At 37.2% G+C, this 15,267-nt stretch overlaps 1 protein-coding gene across 3 annotated transcripts in view; it reads right to left on the reverse strand.

The window, feature by feature from the left end:
* ZNF385D (zinc finger protein 385D) overlaps positions 1-15,267 on the reverse strand; it is a 934,321-nt gene that overhangs the window by 24,528 nt on the left and 894,526 nt on the right. For all 3 annotated transcript variants that reach the window (XM_029214260.1, XM_029214259.1, XM_029214261.1), the window contains one exon: positions 2,217-2,450. In XM_029214260.1, coding sequence (XP_029070093.1) covers positions 2,217-2,450 — 234 coding nt within the window. The remainder of the gene's footprint in view (positions 1-2,216; positions 2,451-15,267) is intronic.

The raw sequence follows: 15,267 nt of genomic DNA on the forward strand, positions 1-15,267 counted from the left end.
AAACTATTTGCCCTGACATCCTTGTCTCAGAGTCTGCTTCTCATGGAACCCAAACTAGAACCCACCACAATAATCCTATGATGAGACTTACAAGGACCATTCCTACTCCTGACAGGAGAGGGACATATGCGGAGCCTTGCCCTCTACAATCACCCCACAGGTTTACCAACATCACACCCCGAGGGGAAGATCTCTGACGCAGGAAGGGAAATACAGGAACCGAGAACCCCAAGCAGCACCTTGGAGGGAAGGGGAGTGGCCAAAGTCCCCCGGCTGGGCTGAAGGCTTGGAGGGGACACCCTTAGAAAGGGATTCAAGTAAGGGTGATGACCGAAAGCATGTCTTAAACTCCCAGGTGAGATGGTTACACTAGTTCTCAGCTCTGCCTGCAAAACACTTGCCAGGTTTTGTTTTTGTTTTTTTTCTTTTCCCAAACACTCTAGCTTCCCAGGCCCTGGATATATAATAAATCAGAATCCCAGGATGTAGGAGATACATATATATATATATGTGTGTGTGTGTGTGTATGTATTTAAATATAAATATATTTATATATAAACATACGGATATATTTGACATTCATATAAAATATATATATATACATAAAGCTCCAATGGCAATTCTTACACACAAACCAGAGATGACCATAGAACTGTAATATGGAAAATGTTGACCTGATGTGACGTAAACAAATAAGTCATCCCTTCTTTGCCTCCTAATCAGATGTTTCTGATCAGAATTCAGAAAGGACATCCAAGTTCTTCGTAAATTAACTCCAACCTCAAAGGCTATGGTTTATCTGTCAAAATAGATCCTCCCTCAAAGTGAATGTGTTTCTCTGTCACTATGGGGGGATGATCAAGAATTCTGGAAAAGTAAATGGATTTCCAATGATGCCCACCCTCTCCCAGTGATCTCACATTCAGGAAGAACGTATTCGCAGGAGGAAACAGAGGGCAAATCTGAATGGTACAGATTCTGACTTGTGGCCAGACGCTATTCTGTGTCTCCCAGCCCCTGAACTCATGAACTCTCCCTGACTATAACTCATGCTGCCTGCAGGACGAGGATGTGTGCGGAAGGAATTGTCCTCCTTCTGCAATTACCCCCTTAGAGCCTTGAAGTCAGTACTTGAATATTACGCGTGCAGCACAATGATTGGTCGATGACGCCATCAACACACAGCTGCACTATTAACTCAGGGTATGATTCACAAATGATTCTTTTTCGATTGTAATTGCTGACAGAGTCCTCGCAATGAACCCAGTCTTTTAGAGAAAAACTGATCTTGGGACAAAGGGCTGGCTAAAACCTCAGGCAGGACATAAGTAAATAAATAAACAATAAAAGCTTTATCTATTTAAATCGATATAGATATACTCTATATATGTATCTAGTTAGATAGGTTTATATATATATATATAAAACATCTTTAAATATAGATGTAGATATAGATATAAACATATATGTATAGAAAGAGCAGGGAGATGGAATCAAAATGTATCAGGAGAGAATTCCATCCCGGCTTACCAGTATTTTCTGTTATGCTATATGAAAGTTTAGTGTTAGTTAGAGAGATCTGGGTTTGAATAATGGCTCTGTCACCTAACTGGTCATGTGTCTTCTCTGAGCCTCAGTCAAAACAAAGGAATAGTATCTTTACGTTGTCAGAAAAAATAAATAAAATATTATATGTAGACATCATGGCTGCCTCTAAGAAGTATTTTCTTAAGTTTAATTTTCCAGCTCATATAGATTTAGTCCAAACAACATTATTTGCCATAAAAACCATAATAGGGAGGTTTTTAACCAAAAGTGAATGGAGTTATGCAACCAACTTTTGCAACTATATTATTGGTGCAACTTCAGAAAATTTCAGTTACAAGCAAATGTGTGGAAGTAACATAGCAATCTAGAAATCATATAAATGCAAAGTTGACACTTCAGAATTATATTTTACTGTCTCTCTTAATGTTTATAAAACACATACACACAAACACATATACAGCATGGCAAGGGAGCCCTGGAAACCCTTCCTTGCCCCCCTGTAAGTGACACTTTGCTTGTCATTTTTACTTCTTAATGGTTAATGAATTCCATGTAATAGTTGCCAGTTTTCTGCCTCCCCCTCTGTCCCCTGCTGCAAAAGATCTAATCTATTCAGAGGAAGATAATTGCAGAGCTGTTGAGACAGAAAATAAAACGCTGCATCTCACCACTGTTGTGCGCCTCCAGCTGTGAGGTGGAGTTGACAGCAACCTTGCATAGAGAACAGTAAAGCAGCCGTTTTGCCTTTTCTTCCTCAGTCTCCGTGGAAGGACAGGAGCTATTGCCGGTGGCTGTCGTGGGGCTTTTCTCCACTTTAGAAGTGATCTCAGTTGTCATAACGCTGCTTTTGCGAATTTCCACAGTTGTCGTCGTTGATATTGCTGGTGTCCCTGTGGTACTGTCTGCAGTCAAAGTAGCACAGAAGAAAAGGCAAAAACAGTGGTATTACCTTTCCCTATTCGAAAGTGTATCACTAATATTACATTCGGCTAATTATGGTAAGAACAGCTAGCAAGTGCTGCTTGTCAACTATGTGTCGATCATCTCCTGAGGAAATGTACATAGATGACCACTTATAGTTTTGTCTATTGATATAACACGTTTCGACAATTCTAGAAAATATATACAAACAGGCTTTAACGTTTTTCCATGGGGTAAATAAACATATTCACAAATTTCTCTTGTTAACATATGGCCTTAGTAAAATAATCTTTACAGTGCATTGTGCTTTGTATATTTCTACAAGGATGGCTTTAAAAAAAAATAAAATGGAGGATAAATGTTTTTAACATATTTTAATTTTTCTTTACTACTTGTCTTTCTATTTTCCTTCTACATCTCTTTCTTTAATTAAAAAATAGGTACTGATCCTCCTGTGTATGCTTGTGCAAAATACAGAAAAAAAAAAGAACCCTGATATCATATCGCTTTGTCCAGATCAAAGGTTTAGAAAACCATTGCCTTATTTACAAAGAGTTGTATATTGGACCGGTACAGAAATCATCCATATACAAATAAGATGAATTCTAATCTAGCATATTTATTAAATGTATGCTCTGCACCAGGCTGTGTTCAGGGAGCTTGTGACACAAAAGTATTCAAACATCAACAGCCACTCTTTATAAGGAATTCACAGACTGGTCATATCATGTTAATGTCACAGCTTTCAAGAGCTTGATGACCAAGAAAGTGTCGATGCACTGTAACCCTACAACCCTTCTGCCTCTGAAGTCTGATTCTAAAGCTGGAGAGGTCAACCTCCAAAGTAAGACTACCTTGCCCTAACTTCACTCGGGTGTACACAGCTCCCAACTCAAACAGGCTAGTTAACACAATGTCAGCAATGTCTGCCATACCCAACAATGAATTGCAAATGAGCCCTATGCCCTGTGCTTTCTATTTTTATGTTACTTTTTGCTGCCTCCCGGCTGGCTAGTTCTTAACCTTTTATTCAAACTATTCCCAGGCTGTCTCTCCAGCCACAGCTGCTCTTGGAATCGTTTCTCATTCCATATGCTGCTGTGGTCACTATCCAGTGCCACACTGTAAAGTCCATGATAAATGGAGTGGGCAGTGGCTGTAAAGGACAGTGGTCTACCTGCAATGAAGTGCTGTCCTCATAAACGCTTACTTCTTTTTAGTTTATGTTATCAAGATGCCTTGTAACTTGGATTTTCCCTTTGATCCAGAGAGAGAGGTGGGAATATGGGTGAGGTTGCTTATGGCTTCTTTCCCAAATATGGCATCAGACACACTAGTCAATCAGAAGAGAAATGGGCTCTTTTTTTTTTAATTAATGAATTAATTTTCATTTAAAAAATGTTATTGAAATATAGTTGATTTACAATGCTTCAGGTGTACAGCAAAGTGATTCACTTATATATATATATGTGTGTATATGTATACATATAATATATACTTTTATATATGTGTGTGTATATATATATATATATATATATATATTCTTTTTCAGATTCATGTTGAGGGCTATTGTATAAAACAATCCATCTGGCTCTCCCCTTTGCCTGACACTTCCTATACTTTTAATCACTTATTTAGCTGTAAGACCATTAAGTAAGTCCCCTGCAGTGTCATGGAGAATATCCTCCAACCATGTTAGAAAAAAAAAAAAAGATGACTAGTCTCTCTCATGGCTAGAGAAAAATAAATAAAATGATCCTAACACTGAATTTTGCCACCAGAATACATTTATTTCCTTGAACACTGAGAGGCCCACTTCCTGATTAGTGTTTACTTGCCTACTAAGATACCAACATTAAAATATCAGGTAATTGCTAGAAAATATTTCTGAGAATCTAGATATGGCATAAAACACAACAACCAACTTGAGATGGTCCAGTAGGCATCATTGCTCCCAGCAAACTGGAAAGTATTCTTTGAAAGCAGGTGCATGAGTGTCTGTGAACACATAGCAAGTGGCCAGTTCATTTGCTAAGTGTTTTATATATGTAATTTCATTTAACCGTCACACATACTTTTGAAAATGAAGAAATTTCAGACGTTAAGGAAATTTCCAAAGGTTACACAAGTAGTATATGGTGAGTCAGGACACAGTGTTTCATGGAATTAAGAAAGTAGGGATTTGGGGAAAAATGTATTGTGAATGATGCTCTTGGCCATAATAATGAACCTCCATAGTAAGGTCACAAAGAGTAGTGGGCTAAAACCACTCAATTGTTTTTATGATCAGTTCTATGGGAAGTGACAACCATAAAGAGAGGTATAATTAAACTTATTGTGGCCACTTGCTGGAGCCAGAGTGTGATACTGTAGGTATTTATTTCATTTAAATCTAAATAAGGATATCCCTAGTAGTACCCTACTTCTAACAATTTTCCTCTGCGTTATGACAATGTTTATTTTATGTCTTGATCTGAAAATTTTACATTGCATAGATTATAGTAATCTTAATCCAACTTCTCTATTTACAGTGAAATTCATAACAGAAGTATAGAATAAACATAACCATGGACCTTCCAATCTCTGTGACAGCTACATCAGCATCATTCCTAATCCCAGAGGATAATGTACATTTATACCAAGGACACCAAAGATTAGAGACACCAGGCTGTCTATGTCCGGGGCTTAGTGAAGTATTAACATCGATATTTCTTAAGGCAAGTCCCTTGCACGAGACAGGCTTAGGGGAATTAGTACCAAAATGCTTAATTTCCGGCACTTCTTACTTTGTTGCATCTTTCAGACCACATAGCTGAACAAAGATCTGTGAATTTTCTCAAGCTTGCGGTTAGTTTGAAAGAAATACAAACAGTTACATGTTTGACATTAAATTTAATATGTAGATCTTGAGTCCACAAAGATAAGAGTACTATTGCTTTATAACAAGACATGAATTTTTCACTTACTCTTCATTTGCCAGTAGTAAAGAGGACTTATTTTTTTAAGTAAAGTAAATATATTTTAAGATTATGCCACAAAAGAACCAACTATTTCATTTAGTTGGCGCTTGGTATCTGGGGGTTCTGCATCTGCGGATTCAACCAACCAAGGATCGAATATATTTTTTAAAAAAATCCCAGAAACTTCCAAAAAACAAAACCTGAATTTATTGTGGGTAGGAAACTATTTACATAGCATTTACATTGTATTTGCAACTAGCTACATAACGTTTACATTGTATTAAGTATTGTAAGTAATTCAGAGATGATTTAAAGTAAACGGGAGGATGTGTGTAGGTTATATGCAAATACTACATCATTTTATATAAGGGACCTGAGCATCCATAGATTTTGGTAACCACAGGGGTTCTGGAACCAATCTCGCGCAAATAAGGATGACTGTACTTTGCGTAGAAATTACATATAGCAAAGATATTTTCCTTAGTACGGTACATTAAATTACCAATTATATATAACACCTATCCAGTCATTAAAATAAAATTTAGGTCATCGATCATGTTAATAGCATATACTCTTGCTAAGATGTGATGAGAATTACCGCTGTGATCTTCCTCCTAAAACTCATAACCCCTGTCTAACCATGAGAAAAGCATAAACAAACCTAAATTTAAGGACATTCTACAAAATTCCTGACCAAGAGTCCTCAAAAGTATTAAGGTCATCAAAACAAGAAAAGTCTGAAAAACTGTCACAGTCCAGACAAGTCTAAGGAGACAGGATTACTAAATATAATGTGGTGTCCTGGTTAGGATCATGGGGCAAAAAAAAAAAAAAAGAACATAAGGAAATTAACACAACATTGTAAGTCAACTAAACTGCAATATAAATTAAGAAATTAAATTCAGAAAAAGATGTGGTACATACACACAATTGTAACAGTCAGATGGAGAAAGACAAATACCATATGATTTCACTCCTAGGTGGAATCTAAAACACCAGAACAGAGGAACAAACAAAAGAAAACAAAACCAAACTCATAGATACAGAGATTAGATTAGTTGTTACCAGAGGGGAAGGGGGGTGGAGGTGGGCAAAATGGGTAAAAGGGGGTCAACTATATGGTGATGGGTGGTAACTAGACTTATGCTGGTGATCACTCTGTAGTGTATACAGATGTTGAACTGTAATGTTGTTTACCTGAAACTTACATAATTTAAAAAAAGAAAAAGAAAAAAAAAACTTTAGGTATAAACTTATGAAATCAGAAAGAACTATGGACTCCAGGTAATAATATATCAATATTTGTTCATTAGCTTTGACAAATACACCATAGTAATGTGAGATGTTAATAATAAGGGAAACTGAGAGCATATACAGGAACGCTCTGTTGTGTTTTGTACCTTTTCTGTAGATTTAAAGCTAGACTAAAATTAGAATTTTGTTTATTTTAAGAAAAATAGAATTATAACCAGTCAACAAATAGTGCATCATTTCAGTTACTTTCTAGAATCATAGTCAAAAGGGCTCTTAGTGGTTTCATGGTATAGCTTTCTAGGTTTTTAGATTAGGAAATTTCAGTAAAACTGGGACTTGACATTGCATCTCCCAATTCCAAATCCTTATTGCAATTCCAGATTGTTATTCTATGTTGCAATGACTCATGTATTTGAACTTCCCTCCATCAACATTCATTGAGTCGCTATTTTGTGCTAGGAGATGGGAAGGATAATAGATGTCCAGTATGTGCTGAGTGGTTCATGAGACATCCCATAATGACTTGGAATAATAATAATAATAAACTTAACAATCCTCCATCAGTTTTGTCCATTGCTATATCCTTGCACTTATGCTTGGCATAAAAAGGCAGTCAATAAATATTTATTGAAAGAAAGCAATGAATGAATAAATGACTGAATGAATAAACAAAACACAATTATAGCTTATGATGGTAAAAACAATTTTAAAGCATTTATAGTTATAAACTCATTCAAGCCTCCTAAAAAACTAAGAGGATAAATTAGGAGTTTGGAATTAATAGATACACACTACTATATATAAAAAAGATAAACAAGGACCTACTGTATAGCACAGAGAACTATACTCCATATCTTGTAATAACATATAATGGAAAAAAATCATTAATATATATATATAATATATAATATACAAAGTAATATAGAATATAGAAATATATGTACATATATATGTATATATATATGACTGAATCACTTTGTTGAACACCTGAAACTAACACAACACTGTAAATCAGCTATACGTCAATTAAAAAAAAACAAAGATGGGCATACCATTTTTATCCTCATCTTAGAGAAGAAATTGAGGTATGGAGAGATTTGGGAACTTGTGCAATGCCAGGGCTGCCAGCTGAAGTACAATGATTTGAATTCAGACAGTCTGGCTCAGAAGCACAAGCTCTTCATTTATTTTTCATTGCTAAAATTTTGATTTTGTTCGTAAAAGAACTGACTGTATCCCTTTCAGTTAATTCCAATTAGTCATGATTTATTATGAGTGCTGGAAGATAGAATCTTAAAAATTTGACTTAAAAAAAACTGAACTTGGCCCGAGCTAGAGTCAATCATGTATGTCTAATCATCCATTTATGCTAATGTATTAAGTTGCTGGAGTCCATTTAGGAGGAGAGGAGAAAAAAAAAACCTACAGTTCTCAAACAACCTCTTCTGCAAAATGATAAGAGTAATGCACAAGACTTCCTTATTGCACAGTTTTCTTTTGTCTTTTCCAAAAGATGCGAAACTAGAATAACAATTCACTTTTCTTAATGTTTCCCAGATTCAGATTTCTTTGCACTATTCAACCAATGACCCAATGGGAACAATCTATGTGACTGGGAGTCGAAAAGAATGGGTACATTCCAGTGGGAAGGAACAGTTTGAGATGGCTGGGGTTTGCATTTTTGTGCTGTTTTTTCGCCAGTGCCCTCTAGCAAACATTCATTATTGTAACTGTCACTATTTGGCTTTGACATCAAAACAGATTGTTAATACTTTGTGGAATGGGGCTTTAGTGGAGAATGAAAGGAAACTTGTCAGTATTCAGAGTGGCCCATTTTGGCCCTCATTCTTATATAAAAACACTGTAAATACTTTTTTAAAAAATTCAAAAAGCATAAGAAAAGATTCCAGAAAATAATCAACAACTTGAATTCTAGATAATAAAATGAAACGGCCAAGTTACATGGTCCAGGTAAGAAATTTATTCTCCTAGTTACAGACCTCATAACCCAACTGACAGAACCAGATGTGAGTTATTTAAGTTTCCTCCCAGGTAACAGAAATTAATAGTATGTCCCAAAGATAATCATCATGTTTTCTGCTAGACTGAAGACTCAGAATGATACACAATTTATTTCCTTCTTCTCTGTGTGAAATAAAGTCTCAACCAGGCTTGCTAGCAAGTGAGAACAGCTGCTTCCTCTTAAATATGCTGACATTCTGAAGTATAAAAAGGTGCTTCGTTACAAAAAAAAAAAAAAATTGCAAGTTTTTAGAAATTATTACTGGTGGTTTCCTTCCTCTGGATTTCATGCAATTTGATCAACATTGACTGGGCATAGTACCAGCCTCTTAGACACAGGCAGGAATGGCCCCTGCACTGGCCTCCATGTATCACAAGCCACTGAAACAAAAGTCTATTTTTGCATTTTTTTGATCTTATAAAAACACTTTTTAGACAGTTTGATAACCAGCTGAGCAAGTGGAAATTTTAATTAGAAAGGCAAGTGAGAGCTGGACTGGGTGCCCCAAAGGCCAGAGTATCGAGTCTGAAAGTTCACAGGTTTGTGTGTGGTTGTGTGCATAGATGTTTATGATTTGTGCATCTATGTGTGTGCATGTGTGGTTATGTGTGTACATGTGTGTCTATGTGTGTGCATGCGTGTCTATGTGTGTGCATGCGTGGCTGTGTGTGTGCATGTGTGGCTATGTATGTTGAGAGGTAAAAGGAGATCACAGCCTCTATCTGGAAACCAGAGAAAAAGGTTTGTTTTCAAATCACCAATCACCTCAAATCACCGAAAGGTATGTCTAGGCAAAGTCCCCCCAAAACATTCCCTCCCTCTTTCTGCTATGGTGATACAGGAAATGCTTAAAATTGCTTGGGAATCCTGAGTCCACAAAATGAGGTTGGGGAGGAAGAATGCTTCCCCAGTGGGCTACCTGATTGGGGATCAGAGGGCTGGCTTGGGGCACAGCTTCTGCCCTGTTCCTGCAGAGCTGTGTTATCATTTGGTAGGGCTCAGGGCTGACTCAGGCAGGGAGATTCTTTGACCTTCAGGTCACAAAGGCAATCCCTGGATAAAGGTTGGGGGGCTGCCAGGGAAGCTTGAGTTTACAGCTTGTAAACATTTAGCTATACAGTGCATGGTCTCCATTTGAACTCTTGTCTTGGCCCTGAAACTTTTGCGGTGGACCTGACTGAACGCTCATGTGTCAGACCCTGTGTTAATCACTGGAGGTTAAAAAGTAAACATGATGGACTCAGCCATAAAAAAGAACGAAATAATGCCATTTACAGCAACATGGATGCAACTAGAGATTATCATACTAAGTGAAGTAAGTCAGACAAAGACAAATATATGATATCACTCATATGTGGAATCTAATTTTTAAAAATATGACAAAAATGAACTTATTTACAAAACAGAAACAGACTTACAGATATCAAAAACAAACTTATGGTTACCAAAGGGGAAATGTGGGGTGGGGGAGGGATAAACCAGGAGTTTGGGATGAACGTACAGACACTACTATATATAAGATAGATAACCAACAAGGACCTATTGTATAGCACAGGGAGACAAGAATCTGAAAAAGAACAAATATATGTATTTGTGTAACTAATCACTTTGCTGTACACCTGAAACTAACACAACATTGTAAATCAACTCTACTTCAATAAAATTAAAAAAAAAAAAAGTAAACACAATGTCATTTGTGTACTAGAGTGACAGGGCTCCAATACCACAAGAGGGGAGAGAACAATGGATTTGTTCTCTTTGAGGAAGTAGAGCAGGAAGAGGCATCACCAGAAAATACCAGAAAAACACCTGTACTTCAAACTCTAACTTTATCACACCTCCAAAGTTCTGTTATTTGGAAGTGCCATGCAAAAAGTGATCCACTGATTAAAACTCTTTATGTCCTAAGGGATCAGGTGAGTAATTCTTTCTACCTTTACATCCTTTGAACTAGAGTTCCCATGTCTTTTGTGCATCAGAAATTATAGGAAGGCAAGATTTCAAAAACCTACATAACAAAAATATCTAACTGCAACTTCTGATATGTGTCCCGAAGCTGCCCAATCTACCATCTGTTTGAGGCAATTACATCAAGAGTAGATTCAGACTCAGGGATCCTGGTGATTGATCTGTTGAACTCACTTTGGGCCGTGTACACCAGGTGCAGCTTAGAACATAAATTATTCTGCTGAAAACTATTTCCAGAGCCTGTTGAAAGAAAGAGCTGATTCAACTTCTGGATTTTCCTCTTGAAGCCAGGACTCATTAGTTTCATGGGGATCGGCCATTTTTTTTAAGAGGATCATGTGATTTGAGAGGGTAACATGAGATTACTTTCTTTTATAGGAACATTTATCAGGAATTTAGGTTATTCCTGTCAATTCCTAAAATTGGGGGGGGGGGTAAAAAGCTTAGAGAATCAGGTTGTCAGGTTAGCGAATGATGCAGAAGCCCTCAGAAGGTGGTGGTGGTCAGAACCTGACCAAAGGATGCTTGACTTGGGACAGGAAGCAGAGAGTGGGGATAATGTGAAGGAAAGAAGGCAAGAGGACCAGGGCAAGCAGGAGGGAGATCAGAGGCTCTGGAAGCACCAAGGGCTCAGCAGAAATTACCCAGGTCCTGGGGAGTTAGGCGGGATCCAACAGTTGGCCAACGGAAGCTGAGAACTACTTTGTATCTTCTAACCTTAAATGTCCTTGACCTCAGAATGGAGGTCTCTAGTTTGTTTGTTTATGTATTTATTTGTTTTAAACTTCTAATTTTATATTGGAATATAGTTGATTAACAATGTTGTGTTAGTTTCAGGTGGACAGCAAAGCGAATCAGGTATACATATACATGTATCTATTCTTTTCCAAATTCTTTTCCCATTTAGGCTGTTACATAATAGTAGTTTAAACTGGGATTTCACCAAGTAAAAGCAGCATAAATCTAGGCGGTAGTCAGCCCAACCCCCCCTCCGCCCTACACACACATCCAACAGGAAAAGGCAGACAATGTAAAGGAGTGAAGCTGGGCAATTGACACTGATAGAATTACTCACTGTGGTAAACTGGAGAGCACATAACTCCACAAAAATGGGGGAGTTCATTGTACACTTCTAGTCAGCCATCTTAGAAATTCATGCCCCGTTTTACCAGATGCTTTGATTATTATTTTGGTGAAAGCCAGAAAGTTTTGTGTACAATTTCCAAATTTTAAGTGTCAGCAGCTGTATGTGTGTGTGTGTGTGTGTGTGAACGCTTGTGGACCACAATCTTCTCTGTGGGCTGCCATTTTGAAAGGTGCTCTAGCGACACTGTGTCTGTGCCCCAAACCCTGCTCATTCCCACAGTGGTTCTGAGACGCCGGGCTTATGACTGGCCTGAGGCTGTCCCTCAGAAGGTAAGGTCTCTATTCCAAGGAGAGAAAGCTAGTTAGAGTTAGTCTTATTTTTTTCTTTACCAGATAGCTTGCCCTCATTTCTTTCTTTCAAGTTCACAAGGACAGACTCATTCTAGGGCAGGAGGCTGACATGTCTTGTCAGCTGTGTGTAAAGGATTATGACTTAATATCCCAGTGTCACCTCAACATGACATCTCAACCAATATCTTATCACACTGCAGCCTTAGTTTCTCAAAGTCCACGGGGATCGTATTCCCTACTGCTACAGCTTATATTTAATATACTCCATATGCAGCTATAACAAAGCTTGCTAGATATTTGGTAATTGATAAATACAGAGGCTGCTGTCAACAAATTTGTTCTGTTAGGTATTTGCCATTCTTTCAAAAGTTGATGTCGTACCCCCATAAGGCACTAGACTGAACATCGGCACAGCGATGTAAATAGCAACTCTCTGACCTGCTAACCTAAGTCTTCATCCTCAGTCGTTTTCACCTTATAATTTTCTTTCACTCTGTTTTCTCCGTGCTCTTTCGGCTGTCACAGCATCCAACAACGATGCAGCCAAGATGTTGGAAACTTTTGTGAATCAAAAATCATCCTGTTCCTGTAAACTAGTGGTTCCGAAACTTTACTATACATTGAACCACCTGGAGGTTTAATCAAACACAGATTGTTGATTACCACCCTTAGAGTTTATGGTTCCTAGGTCTGGGCTGTGGCCTGAATATCTTTATTCTAACAAATACCCCCATGTTTTTGCTGCTGCTGGGTTGAGGATGACACTTCAGGAACCACCACTGACAGACCTGTCAACTACTTTCTGGTTTAGCCTAGTTGGTCTCAGCTTTAGAGCTATAATGACAATTAAATAGAAAGTCATGAGTGTAAAAAAAGGGAAATAGAGATTGGGTGGCCAAGGTCCTATTTTGCCTGTGACTAAGGGAGTTTCCAAGACATGGGACCTTTAGTACTTTCAGGGAAGGTCCCTTGCAAGTCAGGACAAGTTAACCACCCTAAGAAGGAATTCAGAATAAATTAGAGAACAACTCTTAGAAAATATTTTAGATACCTGAACAAGCAATGACTATCTCTGCTGAAAGATGCAGTTTTGGAGATAGATGTGATTATAAATGAGGGAGGATGGAGACAATTCAGATCCTTGAAACAGAGAAGAATAACTATGGGGCTTAATTAACCTGCCATTTAGGCTTTAAACCAGGGGCTCTCTTGTAAGACACAGTCTTCTCTTCCTGACTTAGAATCTGTGTGTTTCCAAGGAAATTTGTTTCCTACACCACTCACAGAATGTATACTTCATCCTTTCCAAGCATAAATTAATCCAAAGTAAATTAATTCAAAACTAAGTTACTTGAACAAGTATCATATGATTTCACTTATATGTGGTAAGTGATAAATAAAAATGATACAAATGAACAGAAACAGACTCACAGTCTTAGAAAACAAACTTATGGTTACCAAAGGGGAAACATGGGGGGAGGAAGGATAAATTAGGATTTTTGGATAACATATACATACTACTATATATAAAACAGATAATCATCCAGGACCTACTGTATAGCACAGGGAACTCTATGCAATTATTTTGCAATAACCTATAATGGAAAATAATCTGAAAAAGAATCGATATATGTATATGTATAACTGAATCACTCTGCTGTACACCTGAAACTAACACAACATTTTATATCAACTATACTCCAATATAAAATAAAAAGTAAATTTAAAAAAAAGCAAATAACAAACAAAAAACCCAGGTTACTTGGAAGGCAGGACCGCGAGACCTTGGGAGAGTTGATTGAGTGGGTTCGACCACTGTACATACAACTGATAAGCACCAAGAAGAAGGGGTGAGTTTTGTCAGAATCTGTGAACTTTCTGATAAACATTACAAAAGGGAAAGAAAGAGGAAGATAAAAAGAAAATCCATTTATTCCAAGGCTATTTTAAGTGGCTCAGATGCCACTAAAAGGCATAGGAAGCTGCCTTTTTGGGTTTCTAATAGAGTTTTTTTTTTTTTTCCTTAGTAAGGCAGAAGGAAAAAGAAAATCTTTCCAAATCTACGAATGGTAGTTCCCCTCTTTCACAAGTTTTCTGCAAGGAAAAAAAATTGCTGCATGCCACAGTGACACTTCCCATTTCATTAACGAGGAGACACGCGTATTGCAAAATTTCCAATCTGGCAAAAAGTCAAGGCAGAGTTTTACAACAATTGCCTTTGGTAGTTTATCTGTTATATTTGTAAAGCAATAATCTTCCTTCTGGCTGTGTGCTTTAGGTTAAAACTGAGGGTTTGCCTTGTGTGCTTAAATCTATAATATCTATTTAGAATTAGGACATGATAAATCATGAATTTTGAAAGCTTTTACTAATTGAAATTGAACACAGAGTGAGGGAGAGCCTGCTTTCTGACTAGTGAATTTAGAGCATGTGGAGAATTGAGAATGTGGAGACAGTCACTCCAAGCCATCTAGCTCAAAAATCCTTGCTGTACAATCCCGTTAGGAAGCCCAGATAATTAAAAGGAAGTAGTGACTGTCAGCTCTTCAAATTTTGTTGTACTGCAGAGCTGTCCTGAAGATAAGAAAACAAGCTCTCATCATGGATGACACAATGATAAAATATTTAGTGCAGATATATTTTAGACCATTAACCCATCTGATCTGGGGCATTTTATAGTATGTCTAAGAGTTACTTAGTAGTTTTCATTACAGTGTTAGCATTTCATAGATTGACTATGAAGAAAACATTTTAACCACCAGAAAGATACCACGATGTAACTGTTATATATTTGCCACGCTCAGACATCTAGAATAATTTTTTTTTTTTAATTTCAGAGGACCAGGAAAGAAGTTTTCAGAGAGTAAGTTCTATTGGACAAATTATGGGAAATGGTTGGCAAACATGAGAGAAATATAGAGAAAGAGAGGGCCTTTAAAAAATCAAGAAAACATATTATATATACATATATTTTTAATAACAAGTTTTCAACAACTGCTAGGCATTCCATTTAAACGATAAACTGTGTTGTCTCAAGACTCAAACTACCCAAATTATTTCACCCAAAACAGCAATTTATTATTATTTTGCCCTCATCAGGAAGGGCAAGAAGATGGGAGGTCATCACATAATACAATCACTTTTTGATAAAATTTC

The sequence above is a fragment of the Monodon monoceros genome, unplaced genomic scaffold (assembly GCF_005190385.1).
Source record: "Monodon monoceros isolate NGI ecotype Baffin Bay Population unplaced genomic scaffold, NGI_Narwhal_1 Super_Scaffold_11, whole genome shotgun sequence".
In the NCBI taxonomy this organism is placed as follows: Eukaryota; Metazoa; Chordata; class Mammalia; order Artiodactyla; family Monodontidae; genus Monodon; species Monodon monoceros.